The 15,349-nt window shown below is 45.0% G+C and overlaps 1 protein-coding gene across 2 annotated transcripts in view; it reads left to right on the plus strand.

Moving 5' to 3' along the window:
* Positions 1-11,095, plus strand: part of KCNB1 (potassium voltage-gated channel subfamily B member 1) — an 87,781-nt gene extending 76,686 nt beyond the window's left edge. For both annotated transcript variants that reach the window (XM_016143725.2, XM_016143724.2), the window contains exon 3: positions 596-11,095. In XM_016143725.2, the coding sequence (XP_015999211.1) occupies positions 596-2,605 (2,010 nt within the window). In that variant the 3' untranslated portion in view covers positions 2,606-11,095. The remainder of the gene's footprint in view (positions 1-595) is intronic.
* Positions 11,096-15,349: the final 4,254 nt, after the last annotated feature.

A 15,349-nucleotide genomic window follows, 5' to 3' on the forward strand; every position in this document is an offset into this window, starting at 1 on the left:
TGTGTGGCAAGTGCTAAGCACAGTGCCTCACATGACAATGAACACTCAGTAAGGGTAACTATTGTTATTATCATTAGTATCCTGTCGTGAAAGCAGTACCCCACCTCATAATATTTCTGAACCACTGGTCTAGATCACGAGTCCGCAAACTATGGCCTACAAGTCAAATTCAGTCCCCTGCCTCTTTTTGTCAATAAAGTTTTATTAAAACATAGTTACACCCATTCGTTTATGTACTATCTGAGGCTGCTTCCATGCTACCCCTGCAGAGTTGAGTAGTAGCAATAAAGAGTTTGTAGACTTCAAAGTCTAAAAAATTTGCTCTCTGGCCGTTCATGGAAAAAGTTTACCAAACCCTAGGCTAGATAATTAGCTTTAAATCACTTCAATTCTCTGAGCCATTTTCTACATCTGTATAATAAATAGATTTGAATAAATTATCTTTTCAGCACAACCATCCAATTGTTAAGTGACTATCGAGATGTGAAATGCTCCTGAACATTGAGGAGCATCCTGCCGGCCCAGGGTATTAGAGTGATCATCCGTTGGTGGCTGATAAATAATCCCACTTTCTTCTTATACTCTCTTCTCACAGATCCTTGCCATAATTTCCATCATGTTCATCGTCCTTTCCACTATTGCCCTGTCACTCAACACGCTACCCGAGCTGCAGAGCCTCGATGAGTTTGGTCAGACCACAGACAACCCCCAACTGGCGCATGTGGAGGCCGTGTGCATTGCGTGGTTCACCATGGAGTACCTGCTGCGGTTCCTCTCCTCGCCCAAGAAGTGGAAGTTCTTCAAGGGCCCGCTCAATGCCATCGACTTGCTGGCCATCCTGCCGTACTACGTCACCATCTTCCTCACAGAATCCAACAAGAGCGTGCTGCAGTTCCAGAATGTGCGGCGCGTGGTCCAGATCTTCCGCATCATGCGCATTCTCCGCATCCTGAAGCTCGCCAGACACTCCACTGGCCTCCAGTCCTTGGGCTTCACCTTGCGGCGGAGCTACAACGAGCTGGGCCTGCTTATCCTCTTTCTTGCCATGGGTATCATGATCTTCTCCAGCCTTGTCTTCTTTGCAGAGAAGGACGAGGAGGACACCAAGTTCAAAAGCATCCCAGCCTCTTTCTGGTGGGCTACTATTACCATGACAACGGTTGGGTATGGAGATATCTACCCCAAAACTCTCCTGGGGAAAATTGTGGGGGGACTCTGCTGCATTGCAGGGGTCCTGGTGATTGCTCTTCCCATCCCCATCATTGTCAATAACTTCTCCGAGTTCTACAAGGAGCAGAAGAGGCAAGAGAAAGCAATCAAGCGGAGAGAGGCTCTGGAGAGAGCTAAGAGGAATGGTAGCATTGTATCCATGAACATGAAGGATGCTTTTGCCCGGAGCATTGAAATGATGGACATTGTAGTTGAGAAAAATGGAGAGAATATAGGTAAGAAGGACAAAGTACAAGATAACCACTTGTCTCCCAACAAATGGAAATGGACAAAGAGGACACTGTCCGAAACCAGCTCAAGTAAGTCATTTGAAAATAAGGAGCAGGGATCCCCTGAGAAGGCCAGATCATCTTCTAGTCCTCAGCACCTGAACGTCCAGCAGTTGGAAGACATGTACAATAAGATGGCCAAGACTCAATCTCAGCCCATCCTCAATACCAAGGAGTCAGCAACACAGAGCAAACCAAAGGAAGAACTTGAAATGGAGAGCATCCCCAGCCCCGTAGCTCCTCTGCCCACTCGTACAGAAGGGGTCATCGATATGCGAAGCATGTCGAGCATTGATAGCTTCATTAGCTGTGCCACAGACTTCCCTGAAGCCACCAGATTCTCCCATAGTCCTTTGGCATCACTCCCCAGCAAGACTGGGGGCAGCATAGCCCCAGAGATGGGCTGGCGGGGAGCTCTAGGTGCCAGTGGTGGTAGGTTTGTGGAGGCCAACCCTGCCCCCGATGCCAGCCATCACTCAACTTTCTTCATCGAGAGCCCCAAGAGTTCCATGAAGACCAACAACCCCTTGAAGCTCCGAGCACTTAAAGTCAACTTCATGGAGGGTGACCCCAATCCATTAGTCCCTGTTCTGGGGATGTACCACGACCCTCTCAGGAACCGGGGGGGTGCTACAGCTGCTGTTGCTGGACTGGAGTGTGCCACACTCTTGGACAGGCCTGTGCTGAGTCCAGAGTCCTCCATCTACACCACAGCCAGTGCTAGGACACCCCCCCGGTCACCTGAGAAACACACAGCAATAGCATTCAACTTCGAAGCAGGTATCCACCAGTACATTGACGCAGACACAGATGATGAGGGACAGGTGCTTTACAGTGTGGACTCCAGTCCTCCAAAGAGCCTCCATGGGAGCACCAGTCCCAAGTTCAGTGTTGGGACAAGATCAGAAAAGAACCACTTTGAAAGTTCGCCCTTACCCACCTCCCCTAAGTTCTTAAGACAGAACTGTATTTACTCTACAGAAGCATTGACTGGAAAAGCCCCTGGTGGTCAGGAAAAGTGCAAACTCGAGAACCATATCTCCCCCGAGGTCCGTGTGTTGCCGGGTGGAGGAGCCCATGGAAGCACACGCGATCAGAGCATCTGAACTACCCCACATGGAGGAGAGACTTGTGGCGAGGTCCAGAGAGGAGTGCGGCTCAGCTTACCTGCCACGGAGCTTTTCTGCATGAACTCTTAAAACAGAAAGGCTCTGCGAAGCCCCTGGAAAGAAGAGAGACTCCAGAGAAAGCTCCCTAAGGCCTTGAGAGTCACGATAGGTCCATCGGAATGAAGTTGGCCAAGCCATAGGATATGGTGACTCCTTTAACAACTCTACTGCCCTCTTTGGGAGATGACATGAGCAGAACTCACAGCCACCACTACCACGTTTCAGACATAACCACGGCCACCTATGCCCCGTTCTTCTCTTATGGCTCTTCATCACAGCCTCCGAGAGCAACGCCTCCATCCCTCCTGGCTTCCCTGGAGAAGGATGCTGGGACAAGTGGCTTGTATTGAAAGAGTGGGTTGACCAATTTGGTTTCGGGTATTGCCTGGCCACCTCTAGAAACTCCTGTCCATCACCTCTTGGATGGACCCCACTGTTAGAAGGCTACAGGGAATGCTTGTGTCACAGGGAAATCTCTGTGCCACAAGCCAGGATCCCAGCACAAAACGCTTACTCAAATGTCTTCATTGACTTCAGTATTTCGTAGTACCTGACATTTTATTTTGAGATATCATCAGGGTGAGTTGCACCACTTGTACTCAATTCTAATTGCCCCTGGCAATCTGGGGAGGGTTCCGAAGGCAGGCACTCAGCCAACAGAACTCTGAGTATTGCTTTAGGGTTGTAGAAGGAAAATGTGTTCTGTACATTGCTAGCGTAGACTCAAAAGATATGCAAGTGTCAAATATGCAAAAGAAATAGCTTATTCAAAGAGACTATGTTACTGAAGAACAGAATAAAATCTGATTTTTTTTTTATCTGCAAAAACGAAAGGAAAAAAAAAATCTTCAATTGAAATGCCCAGTTCAGACTTTTGAATACTTCCTGCTGTGGCAGGGAAAACATCTACTATAATAGAAATTCTGTTTTGTTTCCTGTGGTATAAAAAAAAAAAAAGTTAAAATAAAAAGCACTTTATGTTTTTCAAAAATAGGTTCTACCAGGGACAGTGTCAACATCTTGCACTTTAAAACAAGCACGATTTCCTGTGGGCCGCTCTTTGGAACTGCAGCCGAATTGTTGCTACGTGCCCGTATCTGGCCGCAGTGGGTGATACTGTGCTGGTATTGCTGTGTCGGTCTGCAGGCACCTTCCCTGCCCCTCTGAAGCTTCCCTTTTGCCCCCTTGCAAGGAAAGATACTTGGCCTTTGAGTGGGGCCTCCCGTAAAGTCACGTGTACAGGAAACATGCACTTCTCAGAAGAATATAGTAGAAGGTTGGGCGTCGGGTGTTTTACTCTGTTCTTTCTTGTCAACCAGCTGTTGGTATGTTTCTAGTGTCACTGTCTGTATTAAAAGCTCAGCTCTCCTTTCTGCAGCCATCAATGCAGCCAGTACAGACAAAAGCAATAAGTATTTGTGTGCATCATGAATGGTTCTGGTGTATTTCTTGGTGTTGTTCTTCCTGTCCTAGTTTGATGAACTGGTGTTAGTCTGCTTGATTTCGGTCCAGCGGCATGGTGTTGCTGGCTGTTCCTCAGTTCAGTAACATAGGGTTCAGCCACTGGCTAGCATGACGCCATGCTGTCGGCCCATCTGTCAGGAAAGATGACATCTGCCTGTTTTTAGTACAATGGACTGATGTTGCTCTCTTAATACAGTTTGGACGGATGATGTCCCAAGGACAATATTATAGATCTGTCAGTCCTCAATTGTGACAGGTGTATGTCCTCCTGATGGAACAAAACATGGTGATGTTCACCTGTCCTTCAATGTGTTATTGGTCTGTCTGTTAGTACAATGGCACAATCTACCTGTCAGTATACAAATCTCACAGAGTCGCTCTGCCTGCCCTTCCTTACAGCAGCATGAGGTTGGGCCACCTGTCGCAGGTATGATGACATGGGGTCATTCAACCACCGTTAAAAAACGCGTGTTCTCTGCTGAATACACACCCGGTTCACACTGCTTCTCAGCGTCTCCAAGGACCGTGGTTCCCTCCAAGAGGGGAAGTTTTGTTCTATGATGCGTTAACAAAGAAAATGCATGCCGAAGTATCTTGACTCTTCCGAGGTATCCTCCGAGTCCTCAGGCAGCAAAGGTAAAGGGACTTAAGGGACAAAGAGAGTGTGAGGTCATCCCATTCTAGTGACACACGAGAGAGAGGAAGAAGCAATGTCCTCGGGGGGTTTCGCTGAGCACACATTGTGGGCTGGGGGCCCGTCAAGGGATGGCCAGCCCGGGCCATCTGATGCGTCTCTTCATTTTCATCACCATTTACATCCGCCATCAGCACAAATGTGAAACTTCAGGGAAAACAAACAAATGCTTTTTGATAAAAGTAAATAGTTGTGATTTCTGATGCAGATATTTTTAGAGATGATGCTATCTGTAAAAATTAATAATAATAATAATAATATAGTCTATTTTACATATCAGGAAAGTGAACATGTTTAAATATAGCCATAAATAGTGAGAAGGAACGTACCACCCCTTCTTCAAATCAAGGCATTTCATTTGTTGGTTGAAGCAGATGAGAAGTGTACAGATTGGAGATGATTTCTGTCTTTTTTTTTTTTTTAAACTGATAACCAATTGGTGCAACTCTCCTTGTAACCAAAGGCCCTTTCTGCCTTGTGTGGTCATGCAGGATCTAGCCCTTCCTTCCTCATGTGTTTTGTCTGACCTTAAAGTAGCATTTTATTGAGTCACTTTTGAAGGACGAATTCAGAAGTATCATTAAGAACCTACTTTTTCAGGCTTCATAGCCAGAGTCCTATAGAGTTCTTATAGAAACAGAATAATTGAAACTCAGCATATACTATGCTTAGAAAGTATTGCTTTTTGTTTTGTTTTGTTTTTTCTTTCACTTGTGTATGCATTGTGGGAATATAGCTTTTACCCTGTGCGCCCAATTCAAAATAGAGTGCTGTAAGTTTACCCCGGCCCCCACCTGCCAAAAAGGACGTACCTGTCTCCCTACCTGTACCTGTGTACATGCACTGGGAAATCTGCCTAAGAGTCTCCACTGAGAAGCTAACCTTGTCTGATGGGTCTTGATGGAGGAAAGGAAAGCAATGGTTTGGAGGCAGATACTGCTGTAACTTGGTGGTCCGTGTCCCAGCCATTCCTAAACCAATGAAAATGGAAAACAAGGCAACCCAAGGAAACAAAACTAGGGGCTGCAGATGGATGGACGCCTGGTCCCTTTGGCGAACTCAGTGAACTCGTCGAGAACCCAGCTGAGCTTGAGTTCCAACTTCCACCATCATCAGAAAGGGCTCGGGACCAGGTAGCTATGTGTCCCAATCACGCCGGGGAGAATCTGCAACCAGCAGAGAGAGGTGGGCAAGCTCTGGAGGAGTCAGTTTCTTCACCTTTTTATCTTTGGGTAAAGAAAAACAATTGAACTTCAATGCAGTGGATTTCTCAGTGCCTTCTTTAGGAATTTTATCTTAAGCACACTTAATGGGGAAAGAAAAAAGAGGAGTGAACCTTTGTTCCCGTGAAGCCCCTTTCTCTAAAAGCATCGGGGGATCAAGAAAAAAAAGAAGAAGAAGGGGAAACAGCAAAATCCTGAGGAGGCCATTTTTTTCCCAGCCCACCCATCTTGCCCCGAAGAATTGCTGGTGATACAAACTTTTTCAAACTGATTCCCAACCTCTCCTCTGTGTCTTAGTCACTGTAGCCTTGTTTCTGCCCTTTCTCCCAATAAGATCCACATTTCTATGGAGAAAAAGCAAAATAGTATTCTCTTCTGTAAAACTGTAATGTATTATTGATGTTCGTAACTATTGTGTATTTCTGTCTTGCTCCAAGTCAGAGCTGGAGTATATATAGTCCATGGACAAGGGGAAATTTCAAATTCACCGCAGACGAGGGTCACTAAAGCCAAGTCTCTGTCTCCCTCCTTCTCTTATTTCTCTGCCAACTAATCCCAGGCTTTGGCCTCCAATCAAGCAACTTGGAATCAAATGAGAGCATGATGAAACACCTTTGAGGTTCTTTGGGAAAGGACTTTTTCTGTGGCTTCAAAGTTGGCAGGAGGAAGAAGAGGGCTCCCTTGAGCCCCCCAGCAGGACAATGAAGACCCTCCAGCCCTGAGCTGAAGTTTCCTCGCCTCTCACTTCTTATATGACAGCGTCCAAATGCTTTCACTCAGCCAAGGCGACCCAAACCAGACCTGGCCACAACCAGAAATAAGAGTTACCTCTGCATTTTCTGTTGCCATTTTTCTGGCTCTAGAAGTATCTGATGCGTGACTACATCATAGAATGTCCATGCATCTCAGAGTAGTCTATTTTTCTGTTCAGATAAAAAATATATATATATATATATATGTATATGTATTTTTAGCAAATTTATAATAGGGCCATTGAGTCTAATTTCTTCTTTTGTAATACAGAATAACATCTTAGAAAGTTTATTATTGGTCATTATCGTAGCTGATATTTTCTGGTCATTTTCATTTACTCCCATTGTCCCTTGGGCTGCTTTTTCTTTTCTTCCTTTGGATTCTGATTTTCTGGGGCTAGAGGAAGACTTTAAGGTCTGACTTCCTGCTACAGGCATTTCCTGGCACGAGACCTCGAGTCTGTTGATACTGTTACTTTCTTCATTCTGTCTGTGTTTATCCTATTCGTTGTTCCTAAGAATCCAGGGCATGGATGCAGGATTGAGAGCAGGGGACACGGGGCTACGGATGACCCTCAAAATCCAGATGGAATGTGGACTGGTTAGGCTCATTCCCCACATGCCTTTGGGGATCTGAGGGAATGGAGTTTTCTCATCCCCAAAGATTTCAGAACCAAAAATCTCATGCAAGCAAACCTCCCGCGAGCATTTCTGAGATCCAGAGCACACCCAAGCCCCTGTTGGCTGGCCTATTGCCATCGCCCTTCTCCCTGTAACATCAATTGGATCTACAGGACAGGCATTTTCTGGTTCTTGCAAACGTCAGAGAACATGCTAAGCTTCGGACCTCATCAACTTTTTATCAGTTCCTCATTTCAATCCATTTCCAGCAGCCTCACCAAAACAGCGGCCAGACAGGCCTGCAGCCAACCCCTGAGAAGACGTGTCCCCAGAATCTGCCATCTCATCTCCCCTTCCCTTTCCAGCTGCTAGTTCCATAGAGCCAGAGATTCACGGTAGGGGCCGCTTCCACCTACCCAGGCCTCAGGAGGGATTCTGGACGGTCCTGATAATTAATTCCACCAGGTGGTTTGGATGGCCAGAAGATTTCTCACGAAGCAGAATCTTCAGCAGAAAGTGATTCTTCATCCATCGACTCATGCAGGAAGGTGAAGAAATCTCAGATAATCTCCAACTTGCATTTACTTAGGTTTTTGTAGCCCGCCTGCCTTGCTGTCAGTTCAGGGTTCTTGCCTCTGCCCAGATCGGAGATCTGAGCCCAGTCGGAGCCCCCAGATAACAGGGAAACACCCCCAGAGGAAACCAACCCAAGCATGAATCTATTATTCTAGACTAAGACCCTAATCAGAGTTTTCCCACCCCTAATTTCCTGATAATCTGGTTTGAACCAGAGCCAAACAAAAAAGACAAGATGTTTTAAAACTTTTGCACGAGAACAACAGAAAAGTTATTTTTCCAGTAGTTTGCTAGGTTTAATGCCCAGGTAAGCAAACACCTTTGTGTGTGGCTGTTTTCAGCTACAAAGAGATTGTGTAGTTTGGGTTTCCAGTCATTGTCTTAACCTGGAATTTCAACTGAACTTCCCAAAACATCAACTTGAAAAATTGGATCTGGAAGGGGCTCGGTTAGTCGAGTGGCCTCTCATCTTCACCTCTAAGTCACTCTCCATTCCTTCCTTGCAAATATCCTGTAAAAATCTAAAGGCTGGTCAGGATGGGGCGAAGTGGGGCAGTTCACCTGAAGAAGAAACCGCCTGCCTGCGAGATGGCTGTATGGCGAGTCTCTGAAAGTTTCTCTTGAATGAAAGGGACAGGGTGGTCAATTTCAGCTCAAATTAAGGAAGTACTTCTAACAGGTGTGGCTGCCTACCCATGGAACTCAATGCCGTGTTGGGTAATGAGGTCCCTGACACCACAGGTGTTTAATGATGGAATAGGTAATGTACAAAATAAGTGTTGCAAAGGGTCTCTGGCAATGCATGGCAACTGGACTGAACAACCAAGGAAATTCTCTCTCTTTCTCTCTATTTCCTGGTGTGTGTGTGTGTGCGCGCGCGCACACATGCACGTGCACATATGTGTATGCGTGGTTTGAACATCAGGGCACAGACTCAAGCCACCGAGGCAGGCAAGGAACACAGTTAGCAGGGACTCAAATGCTAGGATTTGGAGCTTTCAGAGGGGGTACCAGGTTAGGAAGGTGACATAGGGTACCCTGCTTCCTTCCTGTTCCCTGTCCTGGACAATTCTGATGACCCTGTAGATCATGCATCCAGCCCATCCCCAGTGCCCTAACAGAAACCACACTGAATGAGATGACCCTCGTGCTACCCTCCCTGAGGCCAGCCAAAAAGTAATCCCTTTTCTGGCTGGCTATCTCACGGTGCTCCAGCCCTTCCGCCCAGATCCTGTGCCCTCATAGGCCTCAGGCTGTGTGTACAAGAGACACAATTATCTTTTACCCACTAGCCAGCCAACGAATGAACAAACTGCCCAGGTAATAGTAAATAGCACCATTCCCAAAGGGCTTTTTTTTTGTTTGTTTCTGGCAAATAAAACAGGAAATCCCATTCAAATCTTTTGGAAGTTCCCACCCAATGAAGTAAGTCCAGAAGGGCCAAAAGAGAGAGGCAGCTGTAATCCACTTTTACAGCAAAACAAGTCTTCAGCTGCCTCCAGGCAAAATACCATCTCCCACATCTGTAGCCCCTTCCTAAGTGCATCTGGATGCTGCATTCTTCTAATGAAGCATTTGACAAAAGAGGTTTGAAAGTCCCCCTTAATGGCATATGGTAGATTTGGAGGAGATGGGGCTTCATCCTCAGGGTGACCCCAACTCCAGGCTGTCTCAGGCTGTTCGATCACGAGGTGAGGCAGGACGATCGATTTGAATGGATAGGCTGAGCAGCTGCCAGTTTCCAAGATCCCCCTTGAGGCTCTGTCCTGCAGGAACAGCTCAAGTTAGTGGCTGCAATGACATGACAATCCTGGGAAACGAAGGAAACTTCCAATTCTGTCCCATTGGGATGCTCTTGGGGGTCATGCATGGACCGCCCCACCCTTCCTGCCTCCTTGAACTGATCCAGGTTTGGAAAACAAGGAGAGAAGCACAGAAGCAGATGGCCAAGAGGTTCGACAGCTTGGCTCACAGCCCCTAGGCTTCACTAGGGCTTTGGGGCTGTCTCTTAGATGAGCTTGATCTCTGAGCTGGGTATGCCTGGTTGGTGGGAAAGAGGGAGATCAGCAGCTGCTGGGCTGGCAGCTGGCCCTTTGCTCTCCAGATCCATCATGACTTCAATCCAAGGTCAAGGGCTGGGAACACCATTTTCTGCACTAGGAACTCAGGATTATCTGCCAGAGTATGCCCTTGGCACATAGTGGTCCCCAATCTGTTTGTTTGAGTGAATGTGTAAATGATTGACTTCTGAGTGAATGAATGATGTGTGAATGTGTGAGTGAATAGAGGCATTTATTAGTTCTTACCTGGCTTGAGGTATTGCTAACTGGGAAGGAAGGAGAAATGGGGGGCCCCTCTCACCGAAGCCTGTAACAGCCCCCCCTGACACCACCTGTTCTTTGAGTATCAGGGACCAGGATGATGTCCAAATTTGACACTTTTCTGTCTGCCCTAGGGGCCGTGGGATTCTAAAAGCTACTCTTCTTTGGGGTTCAGGAGGGCAGCCCCAGCCTCCTTCCTACTCTTCTACTCTGTATCTTCAGCCTCGTGTTCTAGTCTAGTTCATACATAGCCCATTGGGACACCACTTTGTGGTCTCGCAGTGGGCAAAGCCAAGGGTCCGAAGTGGGAGCTCTCCCTCACCTGGGACTTGCTGGGGGTAGGAATCTGAGGGCTGACATTTGGAAACTAGATCGCATTCCCTGAGCCATGGGAGTCCAGCAGGAAAAGAGGGCCAGCCTGGCCTCCAGGTTTTAGAGTCTTCCTTTCTTCTGAGCCTCAATGCCCCCATGGTAGCATGCACGTGATCCCATTAGCTAAGACTCTCTGTCTCTCCCAGGACCGTGGTGTGAGGTTGAGGCTTTTCTGCCAGCAAAGCCATTCTGATTGCCCCACCCATGATAGGGGCCAAGCCAATCACATTAGCCATAAATGACCAATGTCCTTAGCTGCTCTTTTCTCGGGGTCGTGTTCTTGGGTCCTATTCATCTCTGGTCAGTTGACGTCTCTAGTCCTTCCTGTAAAGGTGAAAATGAACATTACACACCCACATGCGTGCGCGCACTTGTGCGCGCGCACACACACACACACACACACACACGGAAACCAAACAACAACAACAACAAAAAACAGTGTCTTTATATGCATGTGATGAGATGAAATTGTGACCTATGGCTGCTGTCCTGTCTTGTACAATATGTCCAAATGTTTAAGAATTCTAAGCAAATGGTCCCTTCATGAAGTCTGCAGAGTTCAATAAAAAGGTATGGAGAAAACGAGCTTGGTGGAGTTTATTTTCTGGAGAGCATGGAGAGGCAGGGGTGCGAAGATCTGTGTGAGAGGCTGAATCTGGGGACCTGGAGGGCAGCGCAGCTTAGTTCTCTTTACCTCAAAAAAGAGAGGACATGAAAATGTAACTGGCTTGTCACCCCAATATACAAGCAGTGGTAACCCACCCCATGCTGCGCTCATGGACCAAAGCCCCAGTTCCGGCCATTTGGCTCTCGCGTCAATGGTACCTGGGTATTCTTGGCCTGACTAGCTCTCGCTCATAAAGATATCTCTCAGTGCCTGCAGGGGCCAAACATTCAACTCTCACAACCCATCCCTCCTCTGCTTTATAGTTCTCCATAACCCCGACCGCCTCTGACACGAAATATTTTATTTATTAATAAAATAGAACATCGATTCCCTCCAACAGAAGGTAAATTCCTCCCACCAACAGAACCTAAATTCGAAAACCGAAAAGCGAAGAGAACAAAGACTGAGAAGCGCGACGGAATCCCCAAGGACTGTGCGTGTGTCCGTGCGTGTGTGTCGCTTGGTTTTATTTCGCCTCTCCCAAACGGTAACGGTCCACATACGCTGCTCTGCACTTCGCTTTTCTTCGTTGTCATCCTGTGTATCTTGAAAATCATCCTGTATTCATACACAAAGAGCTTCCTTGTTCTTTTGTAAGCCTATGGCGTGTTTTATTGTACACAATAATTGCTAGTCTCCTACAGCTGAGTGTTCGGGTTGCTTCCAAACTTTTGCAATAACAAACAGTGCTGAGATGAATGGCCTGCCGGTGGTTCCTGTGGGCTCTGCCTTCAAAATAGATCTGGAATCTGCACTTCTCACCCCTCGGCTGCCCCAGCTCCGGGCCATGCCATTGCTCTCTGCTGCCGAATCATTGCAGCAGCCTCCAGACAAGGTTCCCTGTTTCTGCCCTTGATCCCTTTTAGTTTCTTCTCAACACAGTGGCCGGAGGGATCCTGTCACTCTGATCATATCACTTTGCCCTCACAGCCTTCCAAAGGCACATTTTGAATAAAATCCAAAGTCCTTGGCGTAATCTGCAAGGCCGTACATCCCCAGGCCACTGCCCGCCTCTTTGATTTCACCCCTCCACCCGCTCTTCCCTGAGGATGCTCTGCTCCATTGTTCCTCAAACATGCCTACCATGGGCTCACCTAATTCCACCCTTTCCAGCTCCCCTCCCACGCCCCTCTACCATCTCTAACTTCCTGTCTTACTATTCTTTCCCTCCCTCACTTACCTTCAAAGACATAGGCCACCAGTCAATACACCAAGCATATTGCCACCCCAGGCCCTTTGCCCTGGCTGTCCCCTCTACCTGGAATATTTTTTTCCAGTCTAGCCACATGGCTCACTCTCTCCAGTAGAATGTAAATCTTCCTCCAATAGAATGTGAATTCCTCCCTCCAGGAGAACATGAATTCAAAAACTGAAAAGCAAAGAGAACAGACACTTTTAAAAAGAGAGAGAGAGAAGAGAGTAGTCAAGGACTGTGGGATAACTACAGAAGGTATAATATACGTATAATGAGACTGCAAGAAAGAGAAGAGAGAAAGGAACAAAGAAAATATTGATACGATAATGACTGAGAATTTCAGCAAATTAATGTCAGACACCAAACCACAGACCTAGGAAGTTCAGAGAATACTATGTAGGATAAATGTTCCAAAAACTATACCTAGACATGTCGTTTTCAAATTACAGAAAAATCAAAGACAAGAAAAAGTCCCGAAAGAAGCCAGAGGAAAAAACATGTTACCTATAGAGGAACAAAGATAAGAATTTCATTCAACTTCTCCTTAAAATCCATGTTGAGAAGATAGTGAAATGAAATATTTAAAGTGTTGAGAGAAAAAATTCTGTACCCTACGAAAGTATCCTTCAAAGGTGAAAGAGAAATAACAACTTTCTCAGACAAACAGAAATTGAAGGAATATGTTTCCATTACACCTGCCTTGCAAGAAAGGTTAAAAGAAGTTCTTTAGAGAGAAGGAAGATGATATAGGTCAGACACTCGAATCTACATTCAAAAAAAAAAAAAAAAAAAGGAAAGACTATCAAAGAAGGATTAAGTGAAGGTAAAATAAAAACTTTTTTTCTTATTCTTCATTGATCTAACAAACGACAGAAGGACAAATCAACAAAATCAAGAAAATAATACACAAACAAGATGAGAGGTTTGACAGAGGTAGAAATCATAAATAAAGAACCAAACAGAAAATCTGCAACTAAAGAATACGACGAATGTAATGAAAAACACAATAGAGAATATAAACAGGAGACTTGAATGATCTGGAGAAAGAATGTCTGAACTCAAAGACAGGTCATTTGAAATTACCCAGAGGAGAGAAAAAAATAATAAATGAAAAAGAATGAAGAAAGCCTGTGCGAATTATGGGATATTGTCAAATGAAATGATTTATACATTATGAGAGTCCCAGGAGAAGAGAAGAGAAAAGGACAGAAAATTAATTTAAAGAAATAATGGCTTAGAACTCCCCAAATCTGGAGAGAGAGAGAGAGATCCGAGTTAATGAAGTTTATAGGTCCCCCAATAGATTCAACTCAAAGTGATTTTCTCCAGTACACATTATAATAAAATGGTTTAAAACTAAAGACGGAGAATTTTGAAAGCAACAATAGGGAAAAACTCATCAAGATTAATGTACAAAAGTCAACCTCTTTCCTACATAGCAGCGATAAACAGGTGGAATCTGAAATTTAAAAAAAAACAACAACACAACACCACTTAGATTAGCATCCCCAAAAATGAAATAAGTATAAATCTAACAGATACATGTAAGATCTATATAAGAAAAACTACAAAAGCATGACGAATGACATTAAAGAACTAAATAAATGGAGAGATCGTCCACACTTGTGGATATGAAGACTCAATATTACCAAGATGTTGGTTGTTCCCAACCTGATCTATGGATTCCATGCAATCGCAATCAAAATCCCAGCAAGGAATTTTGTGGATATCAACAAACTGATTTTAAAGTTTACATGGAGAAGTAAAAGATCCTAAATAGACAACACAATATTGAAGAAGAACAAACTTGGAGAACTGACACTACTTGACTTCAAGACTTACTATAAAGCTACAATAACCAGTCACTCAACAAACACAGACTGGCACCTTCTACATGTCAGCTGTGGATAAGCACTGAAATTCTAAGATAAATTAAAACATTCTTCCCTCCTTTGTTTCTTTCCCTTCCCTCCCTCCCTTCCCTCCCTTTCTTCTTCCTTCCTTCCTTCCTTCCTTCCTTCCTTCCTTCCTTCCTTCCTTCCTTCCTTCCTTCCTTCCTTCTTTTCCTTTGTTTTTCTCCCTCCTTCATGTCTTTTCGCTTTCCATAAACATTTATTGAGAACTTCATGTGCCGTGGACTCCCAGGGCAGTCTAATAAAGCCCACGGACCTCTTCTTAGAAGAATAATTTTACGTGCATACAATAAAATACATAGGTTTACAAAAGAACTCTATTAAAATGCAATTATCGAAGTATTTTTTAAATAATATATATGCTTCTTTATTAACCAATTAAATAATAAGATCTAGCAATGGGTCTAGAAACAATACTTTGGAGCTAGTTGAAAGCATAAGTGCCGTTTTGAAGCATCCAGAACAGCCAGAATGGGATACAAAAAAAATCTATAATTTTTATTAGTGACAATGGCACAAGTATTGCTAATACCACTATGATTTGTCTCCTGAAGTGCTACATTTTAGCGAGAGGTCAGTGAAAACAAAGATATAGAGTTTTGTCACATCCAAGTTCACAGTCCCAGATCCCTGCAATAAGAGACTTTGAAATCTATCTCATGGGTCATGGCTAGTACTTTTTAAATGAAAGAATAGTATAGACTAGACTAGACCAGCATAGAATAGACCTGTATGCATTGTTCATAATAAGGTGAGTACAGATTTATGAAACTTTCATCTCAATTGTGTGTGTATATGTGTTCCAGGTCATGATGCAAAAATACTTCTTTCTGAAACTCATGGTCCAAAACATCTGAGAAGCCATGGCATGGGGGGAAGCGGG

This window comes from Rousettus aegyptiacus, unplaced genomic scaffold (assembly GCF_014176215.1).
Source record: "Rousettus aegyptiacus isolate mRouAeg1 unplaced genomic scaffold, mRouAeg1.p scaffold_m13_p_12, whole genome shotgun sequence".
Lineage (NCBI taxonomy): Eukaryota > Metazoa > Chordata > Mammalia > Chiroptera > Pteropodidae > Rousettus > Rousettus aegyptiacus.